Consider the following 14,616-nt stretch of genomic DNA (forward strand, 5'->3'; position numbering starts at 1 on the left):
CCCCCTCGCGGCGGTCGCTTCTGCTCGCGGTCATCGAGTCCCGTCTCCTGCCGCCCCGCCTCTAGTCGAGCTAGCCCCGCGGGCAGCGTTAACACCTCTCTCCCGGAGCTCTGCCCCTCCGAGTTCCCTGGGGCACAGCTGCTTCTCCCGCCGCCCCTGCCGCCGGGAGTGCTAATTACACCCTGTCTCCCCAAGCTCCGGCTCCCTGCCTGACCGCCCGCTCCGTGGAGCTCCCCGGTGCCCCCATCACTGTCTCCGCGGCAACGGACACCCCCTCCAAGAAGAGGCCGGGCCTAGTTTATCCCAAATTTTATCGTCTCTTTAATTTAAATTCTCTGAATAATTCTTTCTCGTCCGGAAGGCGGGTGGGGAGCTCCTGGCAGAGTAGGCCAGCCTGTCTTTGGGGCTGGGGGTAGAGACGGGGTATGTACAGTGCCTGGCCCCGCAGTCTCGCAGTGTCCCCAGGAGGGAGGGCCGGTGAGGGCAGGACGGTGCAGCTCGCGTGGGAGGGGTGCCAGTATTTGGGAAAGGGCAGAAACTGACCCCTGGGCGGTAGCTCTTGGGAGCCTGGCTATGTGGACGCTCCTCCCCAGGGAATGCAGAAGAAGGGGAGGGTGCTAGGACCGTGAGAGGCAAGAAGGGGACCAGATCTATATACAAGGGACCCGGGGTGGGAGTGGGGATCTGCAGGAGCAGGAGAGGCACACGCAGAAACACCCCAGGCCCTCTGGAGGAGCACACCACTCATGCACACGCTCGCCCAGTGCCAGGAGGGGCACAGGAGGAAGGGAAGTGGGGGCCGACGGGGGCGTCCTGGGCCAGGTGGGGCAGGATCACCGCTTGAAGCGGTAGGTGATGGGAAGCAGCAGCTTGCTCTTCTTGAGGGCCTGCACCTTCTTGAGGGTCTCGTCGTCCAGGGCCAGGAAGCAGCGGCGCGAGTACTCGAGCAGACGCTCCTTAGAGGGGTCGAACTCGCCGACCTCCGCCAGCTTCTCCGGGGCCACGATGAGCAGCTCCGCGATGGGCGTGGTCAGCGCCACCGTGTTGCGATCTACTCGATGGTGCTCAAAGGCCCGAGACATGCTCTTCAGCTTCTGGAAGGTGCCCAGGATCTTCTTGTAGCGGCAGAGGACGCCGTCTGCATCCTTCACTGCAGGGCCAGGGCGGGGCAGAAACAGAGACATGAGGAACAGAGATGGACACGGGAGGCAGAGACGGGACAAGGACAGACAGGGAGCCCCATACAGGAGAAGCCAGGAGAACGACATGGAAATCCAGAGGACAGGAAAGTGAGGAGTCAAGAGGTGGTGGGAGACATGGACACAGAGTGAAACAAGTGGAAAAATCAGAGAAGGCAGGCCCAGAGAGGAGGGGGAGTTCCAGCCCAGCTGAGCCTCACCCACTCCCCTTGTTACTGAGGAGGAGCCTGAGGCTCAGATAGAGACCCCAGACGGCAAGGCTGCTGAGGGTGGAGGCTGGGACAGACACCCAGGCTAGGGGAGAAGGGAGGGCCTCCTCGAAGGTCACAGCAAGTCCCCAGCCCAGACCCCTTGAGTTCCCACCCCCTGCGTGCGCCTTGCTCACCCCGCTGCCTCTCCCGGGCCTTGGGCTTCCCAAAGCGCCTCCGGCCAGCACCTCCCTTCTGCTTCTGCCTCTTCCTCTCCATGGTACTACCTTCTTCAGACGCTCCGCTGATCGAGGAGGCCGCTGACTCGGGGTCTGAGGCCTCGCCCCCAGCCCCACCCCGGCCATCCCCCTCAACCCGCCTGGGCCCAGGCTTCACCCGGCAATGGTCCTCTGGAGAGACAGAGAGAAAGAGAGACCCACACACATGAACTTCCAGAACAGGAGGGAGAAGGAGGCAAGAGGCTGGCTGTAAGATGGGGACAGATGCACATCACACAGGTCCCCAGGAGAGGGGGGCCTCAACCAGGGCTGGAGCCCCCAAGGAGACCAACAGAAAATGCAGTACAGACATTGCAGTCCTCACCAAGATGGCTGAATACAGTGTACTTGGTTGGATTTGGGGGCAGAGATCACAGGTGGGGCATGGGTTCATGCTCTTCTGACTTCTAAGCTTTATGGCAAGAGATCTGGGGGGAAGGGCTCAGAGAAGCAAGACAGGACCAGACACCTCAGAGAGTCTGTTACTATAGGCTCCCCCAGTGGAGAAGGGGGCTTCTGGGAACTCAGTGGGACCTCCAGAAGAGTAGACTCTAAAAATCCAGGAAGCAAGCAAGGCCTTGGTTGGGGTGGGGGACTCACCCTGAGAGAAATCCCAGGCTCTGGGTCTAGTGGGCTGGGAAAGTCAGGCGCCCGCCTTCACCTGGACAGAAGGTGGGCTGGGGGGAGGTCCAATGTTGGGATTCTCACTGAGAAAGTCCAGAAGACCCTGGGCCCAACCATCCTAGGTAGGTTCCCATTAGCATGGGGAGACAATGGGAGGTCCTAGCAACCCAAGTCACAGGTAGTTCCAGAGCACAGGAGTCCCCAATAACACAGATGTTGAAAAAACACACCCCCTGCCCACGCTGTCAGTTGAATCACAGGGGATTACAGGGTCCTGGGGAGGAGCCAACCAGGGGCTGAACATCATGTGGAGGAAAGCAGAAGTTGAACTCTCCAAAACAGTGTGTAAAGATTTGGAAAAGGAAAGCCCTGACTATCCCTGGCAGGGGATGGCCACAGGATTCTGCCCATCAGCAGTGGCAGGAGTCAAGCAGGAAGGAAGCCGAGCTTGGAGTCCCAGAGACGGCCTTGGGTGTAGGGAGAGATCCCCACTGGGCCACCAAAGGATGAGAGTAGATGAGAAGGGTCCCGTATCCCGGAGAAGGGCCAGAGCTGTGTCAGGGCCCAGGAGTGAGAGGAGGGACTAGCCCCTCAGGCACCTCACCTGCATCTATGCGGGCAGAGGAGATAAACTTGTCTAGCTGACACCGCAAGAAGTCCCTCTCCTCCTCCAGGTCCTCGATGCGCTTCTGCAACCATGAGTTTCTCTCCAGGGCCATGTGCAGCTGAGCCCTGACACCATTCATCAGGGCCACGGTCGGGGATGCGGCCTCCGGAGGCTCTAGGGACACCGGGGAGCCTTGGTCACACCCCAGGCCTCAAGGGCCCTGCACCCCAGCTGACTGGGGTCCCTCCGAGCCTTCCCCCCAGCTCACCCTCGAAGTTTCCCCGAGAGGGGCTCAGACTGTAAAAGATCTGTGGGTCTAGGTGGGGCGTCTCATCGAAGGGGATGGAGATCTCGAAGGCCTCATCGTCTTTCTTCACTGGAGGGGAGAGGCCAGGGGTCACCCCAGGAAAGGCCCCAGGCACCTCAGACCAGCCCCCAACCACAGCAGCCCTGGGGAGGAAAGGGCAGGGATGGGCTGGGTGGTGGTGGGACCAAGGGTGGGGCAGGGTCCCAGCTTCCTCACGTGTCCTCCTCCGGCTGTTTCGGTCATTCATGGCGCGGCCTCCAGTGGACCCAGGCAGCTTAGCGCCTCAGGGGCACTGGACAGAAAGGGCAGCCACAGATGGAGGGACCCCCCAGGGGAGGTGGAACCCAACTCTTTAGCACTGGGGGTGGGGGGATGATGCTGAGGGCCGGGACTCCTGGGTCTCAGGGAGGACACCTGGGGTTTCAAACTCCTGGGCTCCTAGAAAACGAGGGGGCTGGGGGCCAGACCCTGAGCTACTGAGAGGAGGAGGAGCGGGTTCCCCGCGGGGCAGAGAGCCGAGACATCCTGGCCTGGATAGGGCGGACCCTCATCACGGGTCACCTCGGGGCCAAAAGAAGCGAGAGGTGCAGGGGGGGAGAGGACCGTGCCCCAACTTCCAGGCGTAGGGTGGGGGTCCAGCCCACGCGCAGGCCCTCCCCCGCACTCGTGTGGGCGAGCAGGGCCCCTCCCCCGTGGTGGAGGGGGCGGGGCGCGTGCGCAGTGCGGGGGGAAGGTCACGCGTGGGGATGCGCCCCCGCCCCCGCCCTTTGTCCCCCGGGTGGGAGGGGGAGCGATGTGGGCCAGGGGTCCCAGCGGGAGACGCACTAGGCCGCGGGTGCAGATGCGGCCACCACCCCCCGCCCACAGGTTCCCGGGGTCGGAGGGGCCAGAGCCCCGCGCTCACCCACCCGCGCGCGGAATCCGGCCAGGGGACCGACAGCGGCGGCGCCCATGCCCGGCGCCGGGGAGCGTCTGCAAAGTATCGCGGGGAGTGGAGGGAAGCGCCCACCCGCCGCGGGCGGGCTGGGCGGCAGAGGCGGCGAGTCTCGGGCGGGGTGGCGGGCCGGTGGGAGCGGGCAGGGACGTCGGTGCTTCCCGGTCCGCCGGTCGGTGCGCTCCTCCGGGACCCTCCGGCCCCAGTTGAGGCCCGCCGTTTGCGGCAGAGGCGCGGGCTGCACTTGCGCGACGGCCCCTTGCCGTACTACCCCCTCCCTCCGCGAAGCCCGGGCAGGGAACGTCGAGAAACTCCCAATTCCTGGAGAGCAAGCGACTCCGGGGTCCCCGGGGTGGGTGGCGACACGCCGAGTCGGGCCCGGGAGAGAGAAGGAGACAGCCAGTAAAGTTGAAGCACAGGGAGAATCTTTTTCAGCGGTACCCTAGGAACTGGCCCCACGGACCCCCGCAACCCGCTCCCATCTCCCACAGTATGCACATCACCAGCACAACCAGACAGCACGCACGGTTCCTAGGACCATGGGAGGGTGGAGGGGTTAGAGTTACCCTCCTTGAAAATAGGGGCCTGGAACACCACCAGCACCACTCCTGTGGTAGCAGTTATGAGCTAGCTTGGGAGCCTTCAGACCCAATCTTGGCCGCTCCTTCTCCCCCAACCCCGCCTCAGTTTACTCACCTGTAAAGTGGGGAAGTTATGGTCCCTTTTAGGTTCCTTGTGAGGATGTACTGATATGGTGCAGGCAAAACGCTCAGCCCAGCGTCTGGCCAGAGTCTAGGCTCAAGATCAGGGCGCTGGCAGTGGTATTTGAGGTCAGACCGTGGGAGGCTCTTTCCCTCTCTGGGGAGTGGAGATGGCTAATTTGTTCTTCCACCCAAAAAGAGGTCGGAAGAAGAAATGGGGCCCAGCACAGTGCCTGGCACAAAACAAACGCGCAAGGAAAATTCATTAAGAAGGCAGATGTTTATTCAGCTTTCGGCTCAGCTCCCTGCCTCTCCTCCCAGTCACCAGTTGCTACTGGGATTTTTGCCAGCCCTACAAGAGTAGGGCTTTAACCTTGCAGGAGAATTTAAATGTCTGCACCACTTAGAAAGCTGTGGCCACCCTCTTCTCCTACCTGCTTCACATTACAGACAAACTGCAGGCTGGGTCAAAAACGTCCAGGGGGAGGTACCTGCCCTAGATCGGTGTTTTGCAAACTACAGGTTCATGGGCAGGGAATTCAATATAATAGAACAGAATTGGCAGGAGGACGAAAAAGTGGACTGCACGTGGCAGAGATTCAGTATTGTTAAAGTTTTGTTTCACATATATTTTGTGTAACGTATACTGGGTTGCCTAATAAAATGTATCGTACAATAGATCCTATCTTTAAAAAGGGGGGGCGGGGGTGGGTTTAAAAACACTCTGCCTAGATGATGCACCTTGTGAGGAGCCACACTAGGATTGACCCCAGTGCACCCCAGTGCGGAAGGCCAACCTTCCCATCCCATGCCAGGCAAGCCAAGCATTTTGCACTGGTATGACCCATGCAAGGTGCTCAGCGCAACACCTGGCCATAGTCTAAGCTCAAGATCAGGGCGCTGTTCCTGTTATTTGAGGTCAGACCGTGGGAAGCTCTTTCCCTCTCTGGGGAGAAGAAATGGCTGATTTGTTCTTCTGCCCAAAAAGAGGTGGGCCAGGCACTTGCTGAATCTCCCTGTTGGGCAGCAGACTGGCCAAGCCACTGTCCCCAAAAACAAATCTCAAGTGCTCAAAATGGGAAAGGTGTTTATTGGGCGTCCAGTCTCAGGCCCTGGCTGGGGGCTGGGAGGCAGGTCAGGGGCCCAGTCCCCCAGCATCAACATGGAGGCCTCGGGAAGCTGGTGCAGATTCTTGATGGCTCCCAACCCCATTTTTCAGGCTGGAGAATTTCCACCCATAGCACTCTCCCCCACACCTCCAGTCAGGGCTCAGCCAAAAGCTGGAGGGCTCCACTCTGTGAATGTTAACGTCTTGTCTCCATCTTATCTCCAAGACACGAAGGCTACTCATGAGCTCCTCCTTCAGGCAGGGCTTGGCCTTTGCAGGAGGTGTGTCTGTGTCCAGGGCTGCAACCCAGCCTTCAGCACTGGCCTGGTGTCTGAGGGCGACAGGAGTCCAGGCTCCCCCCAGAACCCCATGGTACCTGGGGTACCCCGCAGCCTGGCTCATGGATGCTTCCACCGAGTATGCTTTTGCAGCGTGTTCTGCTCCATAAATCGGCGTGGGCAGTGGGGGCACTGAAATGGGCGCTCTCCCGAGTGGACCCGGCTGTGCTGGGCCAGCTCACCGGCCTCACGGAAGCGGCGAGGGCAGAGCGGACAGCCATGGGGTCGCCCACCGCCAGCCCGGTGGATGGAGTGGTGCCGAGCCAGGTGGCTGGCCCGCTTGAATGCCTTCCCACAGGTGTCACACTCGAAGGGCTTCACCTCCGAGTGGGTGATGCTGTGTCGCTGAAGGTAGGACATGTACTCGAAGACCCGGGAGCACACAGGGCAGCTGTAGCACTTTTTCTGAGCTGATGCCCCATCTGCCCCAGGCTCTCTCTGAGACTCCTGGTCCACCAGCACGGTGTATGGGATGCCCTGGGTGTCAATAAGCAGGTAGTGGTTGGGCCTCGGGGACGAGGAAGTCTGGGGAGGTCCTGTGGAGGAGGAAGGTCCGGGTTCTGGAGACCTGCCTGTCCGAGAGGGCGGGGCCTCCATGGCCTCTGCGGAGGGCAGCACCAGCATCCGGAGGGCTGGCTGAGGCCTGGTGGACCGGAGAGAGGGTGAGGTTAGGTAAAGGAGGGAAGCTGGCTGCACGAGCTCTGTTCCTTACCCTCCGTGTACGCTGCCCACGACCTGTGCATCCCCCAGCCTCCGTCCCCGGACTCTACGGCCTTCTGTAAAGCTTCTAGGGTCCTTCTCCCTGCCCCCCGTTCCATCACCCACTGTAAGCACAGGCGCAGCCGGGACCCCGCTCTCTCCTCCTTCTTTGCACCCTCCTCAGGTGCCCGGGCGCCCCTCTACTCTGGCCACCCGCAGGGCCTCTCCAGGCCCCACCCCCTAGACCTGCAGGTCTCTCTCTCGGCTCTCCACGCCCCTGACCCGGGTCTGGGTGTCGCCCCAGCCTACGACTCCACCCAGAAGCCTGGCCTACCCCTTTCATGTTTGCCCGAGCCGTCTCCAACGGGCTGCCACGTTAAGACCCGCAGGTCCTGACCCGCCATCCAACAACCTCCCTGAACAGCCCTGCGCCCCGCTCCTAGCCCGGCTACCTCTAGGTTCTCTCTCGTCCACGCCCATCCAGCTCACCCTCCCCAAGTTCTTTCTGGGTCCTAGCGCTCTCTAGGGCGACGGCCCCGCGAGTTCTGGGCGGTGCCCTCCCGAGCCCCCGCAGCGGCCCCTCCCCGCCCAGCGCACAGGTACCCGCTCCCGGCCCCGCCCCTCTCGCGGCCCGCTCCCCGCTCCCTCCCGCCTCCCGGCCCCCGTACCCGGTGCAGCAGCCTCTCGGGTCCGGGCGACTCCGGAACGGCCCCGAGCGACCCCCGTGCTCGCAGGTGGTGGCGGGACGAGCGCCTCTGGGTGTCCCCCGGGAGCTGGTGGCACCGGTAACAGGAGAGCGGACCGGGGCGCGCAGAAGAGGGTCCGGGGAGGAAGGTGGGGGCGGGGCGCCTGGGCCTTCGGGAAACGGATCCGGCCAGAAACACACGCCGAAAGGAAGGTTCCCAGGTGCTCACGGTCCTGGCTGCCCCCTCCCAGCCCGCTGCGCACCCCAACACACACACACGCAAATCAAAGCCCTAAAGTGGAGTGCGGAATGTTTATTGAGTAAGGGGTGAGGGCTGTGGGTGGAAAGGGGGAGATACAGAAATGAGCCAGACCGCGCCGTGCTCTTTTGTCAAATCTTCCGCGCACACAACCGTTCACCACTTCGGAGCAGAAGACCAAGGCTCGGAGACGTTGTCACCTGCAAAGGCTCGCGCAGCACAGCCGGGCCGGAACCCAGCTCCGAGACTGGCTCCCAGGCCCAGGGAGGGGCAACGGCTTGGTCTACATCACACAGCTAGAAGGAAGGTAAGGAAGGGCTGGTGTTTCTCCCTTTGGGCGGGTGGAGAAACGGAGGCCCCGGGTAAGGCTGGGAGCGCGTGTGGGAGTGACGCTGTGTGGCTCGCGAGGCCCCGAGGGTCTGGAACTCAGTGCAGGCGCACGTGCTGCGCCAGCTCCGCGGCGTCCTGGAAGCGGCGTGGGCACAGCGGGCAGGTGTGCGGCGGGCCTGCGCGCGCGCGGTGCGTGGCGCGGTGCCGCGACAGGTGGCTGGAGCGCTTGAAGGCCTTGCCGCAGGCGCCGCACGTGAAGGGCTTGAGGTCCGAGTGCGACACGCGGTGGCTCTGCAGCCGCAGAGGGCTGGCAAAGACGCGAGCGCACTCCGGGCAGCTGTAGCCCTTGCGCGGCCCGGGTTCTCCCGGCGCTGCCTCGCGCTGGGGCGGGCCCCGGGGCTCCTCCTCCAGCTGCACCGTGTATGTGTAGGGCACCCCGTTGGCGTCGATGAGCAGGTGGCGGCCCAGCCGCGGGGGCCGGGGCCCTGCCGCCGAGGATGGAGTGGAGGAAGGGCCTTCCGTCTTGGGGAAAGGGGGAGCCTTGGGGGGCGGTGGGTCCATGGCCTCTGGAGAGGAGGACCGAGGGTGGGGTGGCCGAGGCGGCAGCAGCAGCATCTGGGGTGTCAGCTGCGAGCAGTGGAGGGGGGAGAAATTAAAATCGCGACTTCCTGGGGGAGAGCGTCCCTATTACCACTGCTCGTTAGGCTCTCTGTACCACTGACCCACCTCTCCTGCAAAAGAGAAACCGCCTCTAGGCCAGGCGGCGCCGCTCCCAGGACACCCCCTGCCTGCCTTTCCCCCCGCGGCTCCCTCTCAGCCCCCAGGCCAGGCCGGAGGTCCCTATCCTGCGCCTTTCCTATCCCCCAAATCCCCCACAGCCTGCCAATCGGCAAGTCTGTTTCCTCCCTGTACAGCTTGTTCCTAACGGGTCGCTCGCTTCCTCGGCTTCCCAGGCCCAGCTCGGGTGGCACCCTCTCCCCCCGGGGCCAGCACAGCAGCCTCGTTCCCTGGGAGGCCTCCCCATCTCTGCACACATCGTGGCCTCGCTCGGATTCCCTTCTGGGTACGCCCTAAGAACGCCAGTTTTCACTCTGGGCTCCCCTATTCCGACCCTGCACTTAACATCTTCAAGTCTCACCCTCCCCCTCGCCTAGCGGACCCATTGTCTGGATTTCACGCACACATCCCTAGGACGCCTCAGCTGCTGCTTCTGCGCACCCCACACCGGGGCCCTGCTACCATCTAAATGCCCCCCAGGGGTTGCCCCTGTCTCCCCCGCCCCTAGACTCAAGTCACCGACATCCTTCTTTCTTCTGTCTGTGCCCCTCAGGGGCCTCGTCCCGCTCCCCGTTAGCCGCTCCGGGGCTCCCGGAGCCCCCTCCCCTCCCCTCTGTGCATCTGGCACCTCTGTTTCTCCATCCCTCCAGCCAGCTCCTGTGTGCCGCCTCCTTCTGTAACCCCAGCGCCCGGGGTCCCCCCGTCCCCCTTCTCGCTGCACCCTCAGGGCCCCTCTCTCCCTCCGGTCCGTCCCCCGCCCGGCTCCCACTGCGCCGGGCCCCACCCCCGCGGCGCCCGCCCCTCCCCCAGCCCGGCCCGGCCTCGCGCCGTCCCGGAGCCAGGCTCCTCCCTCCGTCCCGGCCCCCGTACCCGATGCGGCGGCCTCTCGGGACCGGAGGAGCGGGCCGAGGTCCCGGGCGGCCCGGGCTTCCCCTCGCGAGTGCCGGCGGCGGCGGGACCGAGACTTCCGGGAGCTCCGGGCCGGCGGCGCCGGGGACGCGGGCGCGGGGGGCGCGGGCGCGGGGGCGCGAGGGGCGGCGGCGTCGCTGGAAAAGGGCACCGTCCGGAAACGCTCACGCCGCAACGAAGGTTCCGCTGTCCCTGAGCGGGCCGCTCCCACGGTCCGCTTCCCTTAAGCCCCGGCGGTGCGGGCGGAGGGCGCGGGCGCCGGCTGCACAGTGAGAGCCCTGCCCCCGCTCCCGCTCCCCTCCGCTCCCGACAGGAACTGTTCGGGCGCCGCGACACACATCCATTAATAAACGGGCTAGGCGGTCCGTGTTTGCCGGATGCTCCTCAAGGAAGGGGCGCACCCAGGTTTGTCCAGTTGAGGCTGGACCGTCCCGCCTGCTCCGCCCGCTCCCCCTGCTCGGCAGTGCAGAGGGCGGGAGCAGGGATGGTTCTGTCGGTCGGGCACACGGGGAAACCAAGGCCCACAGAAGGCCAGGCGTCACCCGTCACAGAGATGGGGGGCTGTGGCGTTCCCCACTGGACGCACGGGGAGACCGAGGCCCACAGAAGGCCAGACATTGCTGGATGTGGAGGTGGGAAGGGTGGCTCTTCGCGTCGGGCTGATGGGACGTTGAGGCCAGAGGAGGCGCGGCGGCCGCGTCTTGATGGTGCCCGGCACAGAGCGCTGTGCGCAGGGGGAAACCAAGGCAGTGCTCGGTGCAAGTGGGTCCACCCACAGGCCGCGCCTGGAGCTTCGTGCGGGGCCGCGCCAGGTGGCTGGGGCGCTTGAAGGCCGGGCTGCAGGTGCGACTCGCAGCGGCGCGGCAGCTACACGGGGAGCCGCACTTGGGGCGCCCGCTGCGCATCTCGTAGCCACGCCCGGAACAGTCAAAGAGCAGGGAATGGCGTGGCGGGGAGCGCGCCGCCCAGGACCGGCCGGAGAGGGGGCGGCAGCAGCTTGCGGGTGGGGGCGGCGGGAGCGCAGAGCGGAGGGAGAGAAAGGGCGTTATTGTGGCGCGCAGCCCCAGGCCCCGGGGGAAGCGGGGGGCGGCCAGAGCTGCATCCCACTGAGCTACCAGAAAGAACTGTCTGCGGTGACCAGCCCAGTGCGGCTACTGCGGCCTGAGGACCTGAATTTTAAATGCTGTTCCTCTTAAAGTATATCTAAATGGCCACACGTGACTAGTGGCTGCCTGTGGTTTGGGACAGCTCCCACCACCCTCAACCTGGAGGCCCGCAGACCAGAAAGGACTCAGAGTTGTATCTGGTTGGGACCATATGCTACATTTCAGTGTTTTACTGGGCAATATTTAAGAAGCCAGACAATACACAAATTCAAAATCCCAGACACAGCTGGAAAACAATTTCTAGATGTGGCAATAAGCTGGAGCTGAGAAAGCATTCTTCCGAAAACCTTCCAGAAACCTCCATAACATCTGTGGAATTGGGCTAAAATTAAAGATCCTCTAGAATTGTGCTGCCCAGAACAGCCACGTGTGGCCCCTCGGTTCTTGACATGTGTCTGGTCTGAACTGAGATATGCTGTAAATGCAAGACACCCCACAGATTCTGAAGACTTAGTTTTACAAGAAAAGAGTAACGACTTTTTCATGAATGACTTTTATATTGATTACATTTTGAAATGGTAATGCTTTGGATATACTGGGTTAAGTAAGGCATCTTACTAAAATTGATGTCACCTGGTTCACCTTTTTTTTTTTTTTTTTTAGTGTGGCTCACATTCTGTTGCTATGAGACAGCACTGTCCTCACCGGGCAGTAGGGAGAAGGGGGACTGGTGAACAGAGGGCATGCCTCCTTTACAGGGCAACTACACCGTCTGTCTACACCAGGGTTTCTCAGCTCGGGCACTGCTGATATTTTGGAGCTGGATCATTCTTTGGTGTGGGGGATGGCTGTCCTCTACATTGTAGGGTATTGTCCAGATGTCTGTAGATGCCCTCTCATCCCCACCGCCCCCTTGTGACAGCAGACATTCCAAGTGTGCCCCAGGGCAACACAGATTCTGGTCCACACAACTACCCAATGAGTCTTCCTAGATCCCTTTTTTGAGTTTCAGAACCATATAACTACCTGCATCCATGAGAGCTGCATTGCTAAGTGTACTGCATCCTCAGAGCAGACCTTCGAGGTAGGGGTCATGAAGATCCCTTTTATGAATGAGGTAACTGAAGCTGGGAGAGATCATGTGATTGGCCTGGGTCACACCTCCTCAGGACAGCACCAGCTTCAGCCAGAGCTGGTGACCACCTCACACTTCCCCCCAACCTGCCCCGGGCAACCGCTGTGCAAACCACGATCTGCCCCCTGCTTACAGAGACAGCCTCCCACCCCCACCCTCTGCCTCCTCCAGTACTTTCTCTTTATGGCGATATTGCAGTGATGTATTTTTTTTTTAAACCCACGGAATCATGTCATGTCCCGACTTAAAACCCTCCGCACTGCACTTAGAATAAAGCCCAGAAACCCATCGAGCACAGTGCTGCCCCCCAACCTCTCCCATCCTCCAGGGCCTCTGTTTGCTCTTCCCTCTCTCTGGAGTATTGCCTTTAGCCCCTCAGCAGGATGGACCCTTTCTGACCACTCAGGTCTCCGCTCAGACAGTATTTCATCACTGAAGCTTTGCTGTGTTTGAGGTCAAGCAGGTGACACCCTGCTCTGCCTCCTCATTCTGTTCTCTCTCTTTCAAAATCCCATAGGGCAGTCCATGGTGGTCTGGCTTATTTATCAATTTACTCTTCTCCTGTCTGCCTTTCCCACTCCACAAAGGCAGAGAGTTCTGTCTTGGTTGACATTGTATCTCAGAACCTGGCCAAGGTCTTGGCGGGGGGTAGGGGCTCCATTCAATTTTGGTTGAATAAATGAGTGAATGAATGAATGAATGAATGAATGTTTTCAATCACCCAATCCAAAAGTGAAGCATTCTCTACCCCCCCCCCATAAAAACCCCTGCTTCTCTCCTGGGACATGATCATGATGAAGCCCCCACATTCACTCAAGTCCAGAACCTTGGATGTCCTCATTCTCCCCCGCCCCCCTTCCTCAGCTCCCCAGAGCCAGACCGCACCCCTCACCTCACACAGCACCTTGCAGCCCCTGACGAGACCTTGAACTTACACGGCTCTAGGTGCAAAGACTCCTGTGTTTTCAGGCTGGCTATGCGTCTCCTGTATGCCCTGCTCACCAGCTCCTGAAGGATCCTCCCCCGGCTCAGCCTGGCATGCCAGCCTCTCACCGTCTGCCCCAGCCACCCTGACCAGTTGGCCACATGTCAGATTTTGGATCACTGTGCCTCTGCTCACGCTGGCCGTCTGGTATTCCCACCCCATGGCCCTCAGCAATCTCTCCAGCTTCATCTGTGACCGATTACTCATGTCCCCAGCCTTCAGTTCACACAGCCTCTCAGTAATCCAGTGAGGCAGGCACTCCACTGAGCCTCAGGAAGGGCAAGAGGCTTGCATCCGCTCCCCAGCCCAAGTGGCAGGGACAGTATCAAAGCCAGGGTCCCCCGCTCCAGCATCCTCACTTCCCTCCACAGCCTGCAGCCCGAGCCCTGCCTCCGTCAGGAACTGTTCTGGACCACTCTCCTCTCAACGCCCACGGTTCACTCCACACGACCTTGCATTCCCATGAAACAAGCCCTTCTCCCCTTTGGGGAACGAAGTGATTGCCAAGCCTGTGCGTCTGGGTCAATCTGGGTCTTAGTAATCCGCTCACCAGGCTTCCTGCCCTCCTCTCTGCACCCCATCCCAGGTCTCCCCAAACCTCCCTCGCAGGGGTTCTCAGTCTCCAAGCCCCCCCCTGCCCTTGGAGCCACTCGGTCCCACACCCCAAGTCCCTCGTGTGGCCCAAGCCCTCACTGCTCCAGTGGACAGGATCCTAACAATGCCACACCTCCTGCTCCCACTCACTCCTCCAAGCCTTGGCTCAGCCATCCTACCCTCTTCAGTAAGTGGATGCATCAATGAGTTCCTGAGGGCTCCAAGCTCCCAGAGGGAGGTGTGCCTAAGAAAGCTCTCGCCAAGAACTCACACCCACAAAGGAAACGTTCCCACAAAGTTTGGGTTTCATCTCCACCCCAACAACTTAAGAATCAAAACTCACATTGGTTAGAGCCTGTTGTAGAAGCCCCGTGAGTTGGGGAAAGGAAGGAAGGAAGCAGTACGTGCTGCCTGTGGACGGCACCAACACTTGTAGCTCAGCTGCGGTACTCAGGTACCCTTCCATCCCACTCAAGGTGGGAACGGGGTTACAGAATGGCACAGCCGTCCATCCCAGGCTATGAAAAGCAGCTGGGGCAGCCAGGGATCCAACAAGAGCTCCCACCTCTCACCCCGGACCAGGGTTGGCTGGGAACCCCAAGCCATTCCTTCTTCCGGACCAGGGAGACGGAGGCTCCAGTCACACAGCAAGTAAGACCAGGGCCTCTGCCATCTGTACCAAAAACAGGAGATTCTGTGGAGTCTCCGTGGCCTCTCCGCCGTCCAGCAAGTTCCCTTCAGCCTGCACGTGCTGGGTCAGGCGCTGGGCATCCTTCGGACTCCAGGACAGAGCCGGCGGGGGGGGGGGGGGGGGGGGATCCCTGGCGGCCCCAGCTGCTTTTCATAGCCTGGG

General features: G+C 61.6%; 3 protein-coding genes across 5 annotated transcripts; all 3 read right to left on the reverse strand.

Annotated features, from left to right (window-relative positions):
* Positions 1-322: 322 nt before the first annotated feature.
* CCDC106 (coiled-coil domain containing 106) lies at positions 323-3,450 on the reverse strand. 2 transcript variants are annotated; one of them, XM_021682223.1, is made up of 5 exons: positions 3,420-3,450; positions 3,165-3,272; positions 2,894-3,070; positions 1,585-1,797; positions 323-1,150 (listed from the first exon to the last, which is right to left on the reverse strand). In XM_021682223.1, exons 1-5 carry the CDS (start codon positions 3,448-3,450, stop codon positions 834-836), a joined length of 846 nt encoding a protein of 281 aa, XP_021537898.1. In that variant the 3' UTR covers positions 323-833. The 2 variants fall into 2 exon arrangements, with proteins under 2 accessions (XP_021537898.1, XP_044767208.1); XM_044911273.1 differs by lacking the exon at positions 3,165-3,272.
* A 2,894-nt stretch (positions 3,451-6,344) lies between these two features.
* Positions 6,345-7,664, reverse strand: ZNF581 (zinc finger protein 581). The gene is made up of 2 exons (XM_021682224.1): positions 7,652-7,664; positions 6,345-6,927 (listed from the first exon to the last, which is right to left on the reverse strand). Exon 2 carries the CDS (start codon positions 6,906-6,908, stop codon positions 6,345-6,347), a length of 564 nt encoding a protein of 187 aa, XP_021537899.1. The 5' UTR covers positions 6,909-6,927; positions 7,652-7,664.
* A 307-nt stretch (positions 7,665-7,971) lies between these two features.
* On the reverse strand, positions 7,972-10,118 carry ZNF580 (zinc finger protein 580). 2 transcript variants are annotated; one of them, XM_021682225.2, is made up of 2 exons: positions 9,905-10,118; positions 7,972-8,884 (listed from the first exon to the last, which is right to left on the reverse strand). In XM_021682225.2, exon 2 carries the CDS (start codon positions 8,870-8,872, stop codon positions 8,354-8,356), a length of 519 nt encoding a protein of 172 aa, XP_021537900.1. In that variant the 5' UTR covers positions 8,873-8,884; positions 9,905-10,118; the 3' UTR covers positions 7,972-8,353. The 2 variants fall into 2 exon arrangements, with proteins under 2 accessions (XP_021537900.1, XP_021537902.1); XM_021682227.2 differs by lacking the exon at positions 9,905-10,118 and adding an exon at positions 9,663-9,761.
* Between the last annotated feature and the right edge of the window lie 4,498 nt (positions 10,119-14,616).

Source organism: Neomonachus schauinslandi, chromosome 16 (assembly GCF_002201575.2).
Source record: "Neomonachus schauinslandi chromosome 16, ASM220157v2, whole genome shotgun sequence".
Taxonomy (NCBI): Eukaryota; Metazoa; Chordata; class Mammalia; order Carnivora; family Phocidae; genus Neomonachus; species Neomonachus schauinslandi.

Excerpts from the sequence above, each read along its gene's own strand:
- CCDC106 (XM_021682223.1), bottom strand. The coding sequence starts at position 3,450 with ATGAATGACCGAAACAGCCGGAGGAGGACAC. Across the intron at positions 3,071-3,164 it reads CTCTCGGGGAAACTTCGAGG|AGCCTCCGGAGGCCGCATCC; the intron begins GTGAGCTGGGGG and ends CGGTGTCCCTAG. Across the intron at positions 1,151-1,584 it reads GGCCCGGGAGAGGCAGCGGG|TGAAGGATGCAGACGGCGTC; the intron begins GTGAGCAAGGCG and ends CTGGCCCTGCAG.
- ZNF581 (XM_021682224.1), bottom strand. The coding sequence starts at position 6,908 with ATGCTGGTGCTGCCCTCCGCAGAGGCCATGGAGGCCCCGCCCTCTCGG.
- ZNF580 (XM_021682225.2), bottom strand. The coding sequence starts at position 8,872 with ATGCTGCTGCTGCCGCCTCGGCCACCCCACCCTCGGTCCTCCTCTCCA.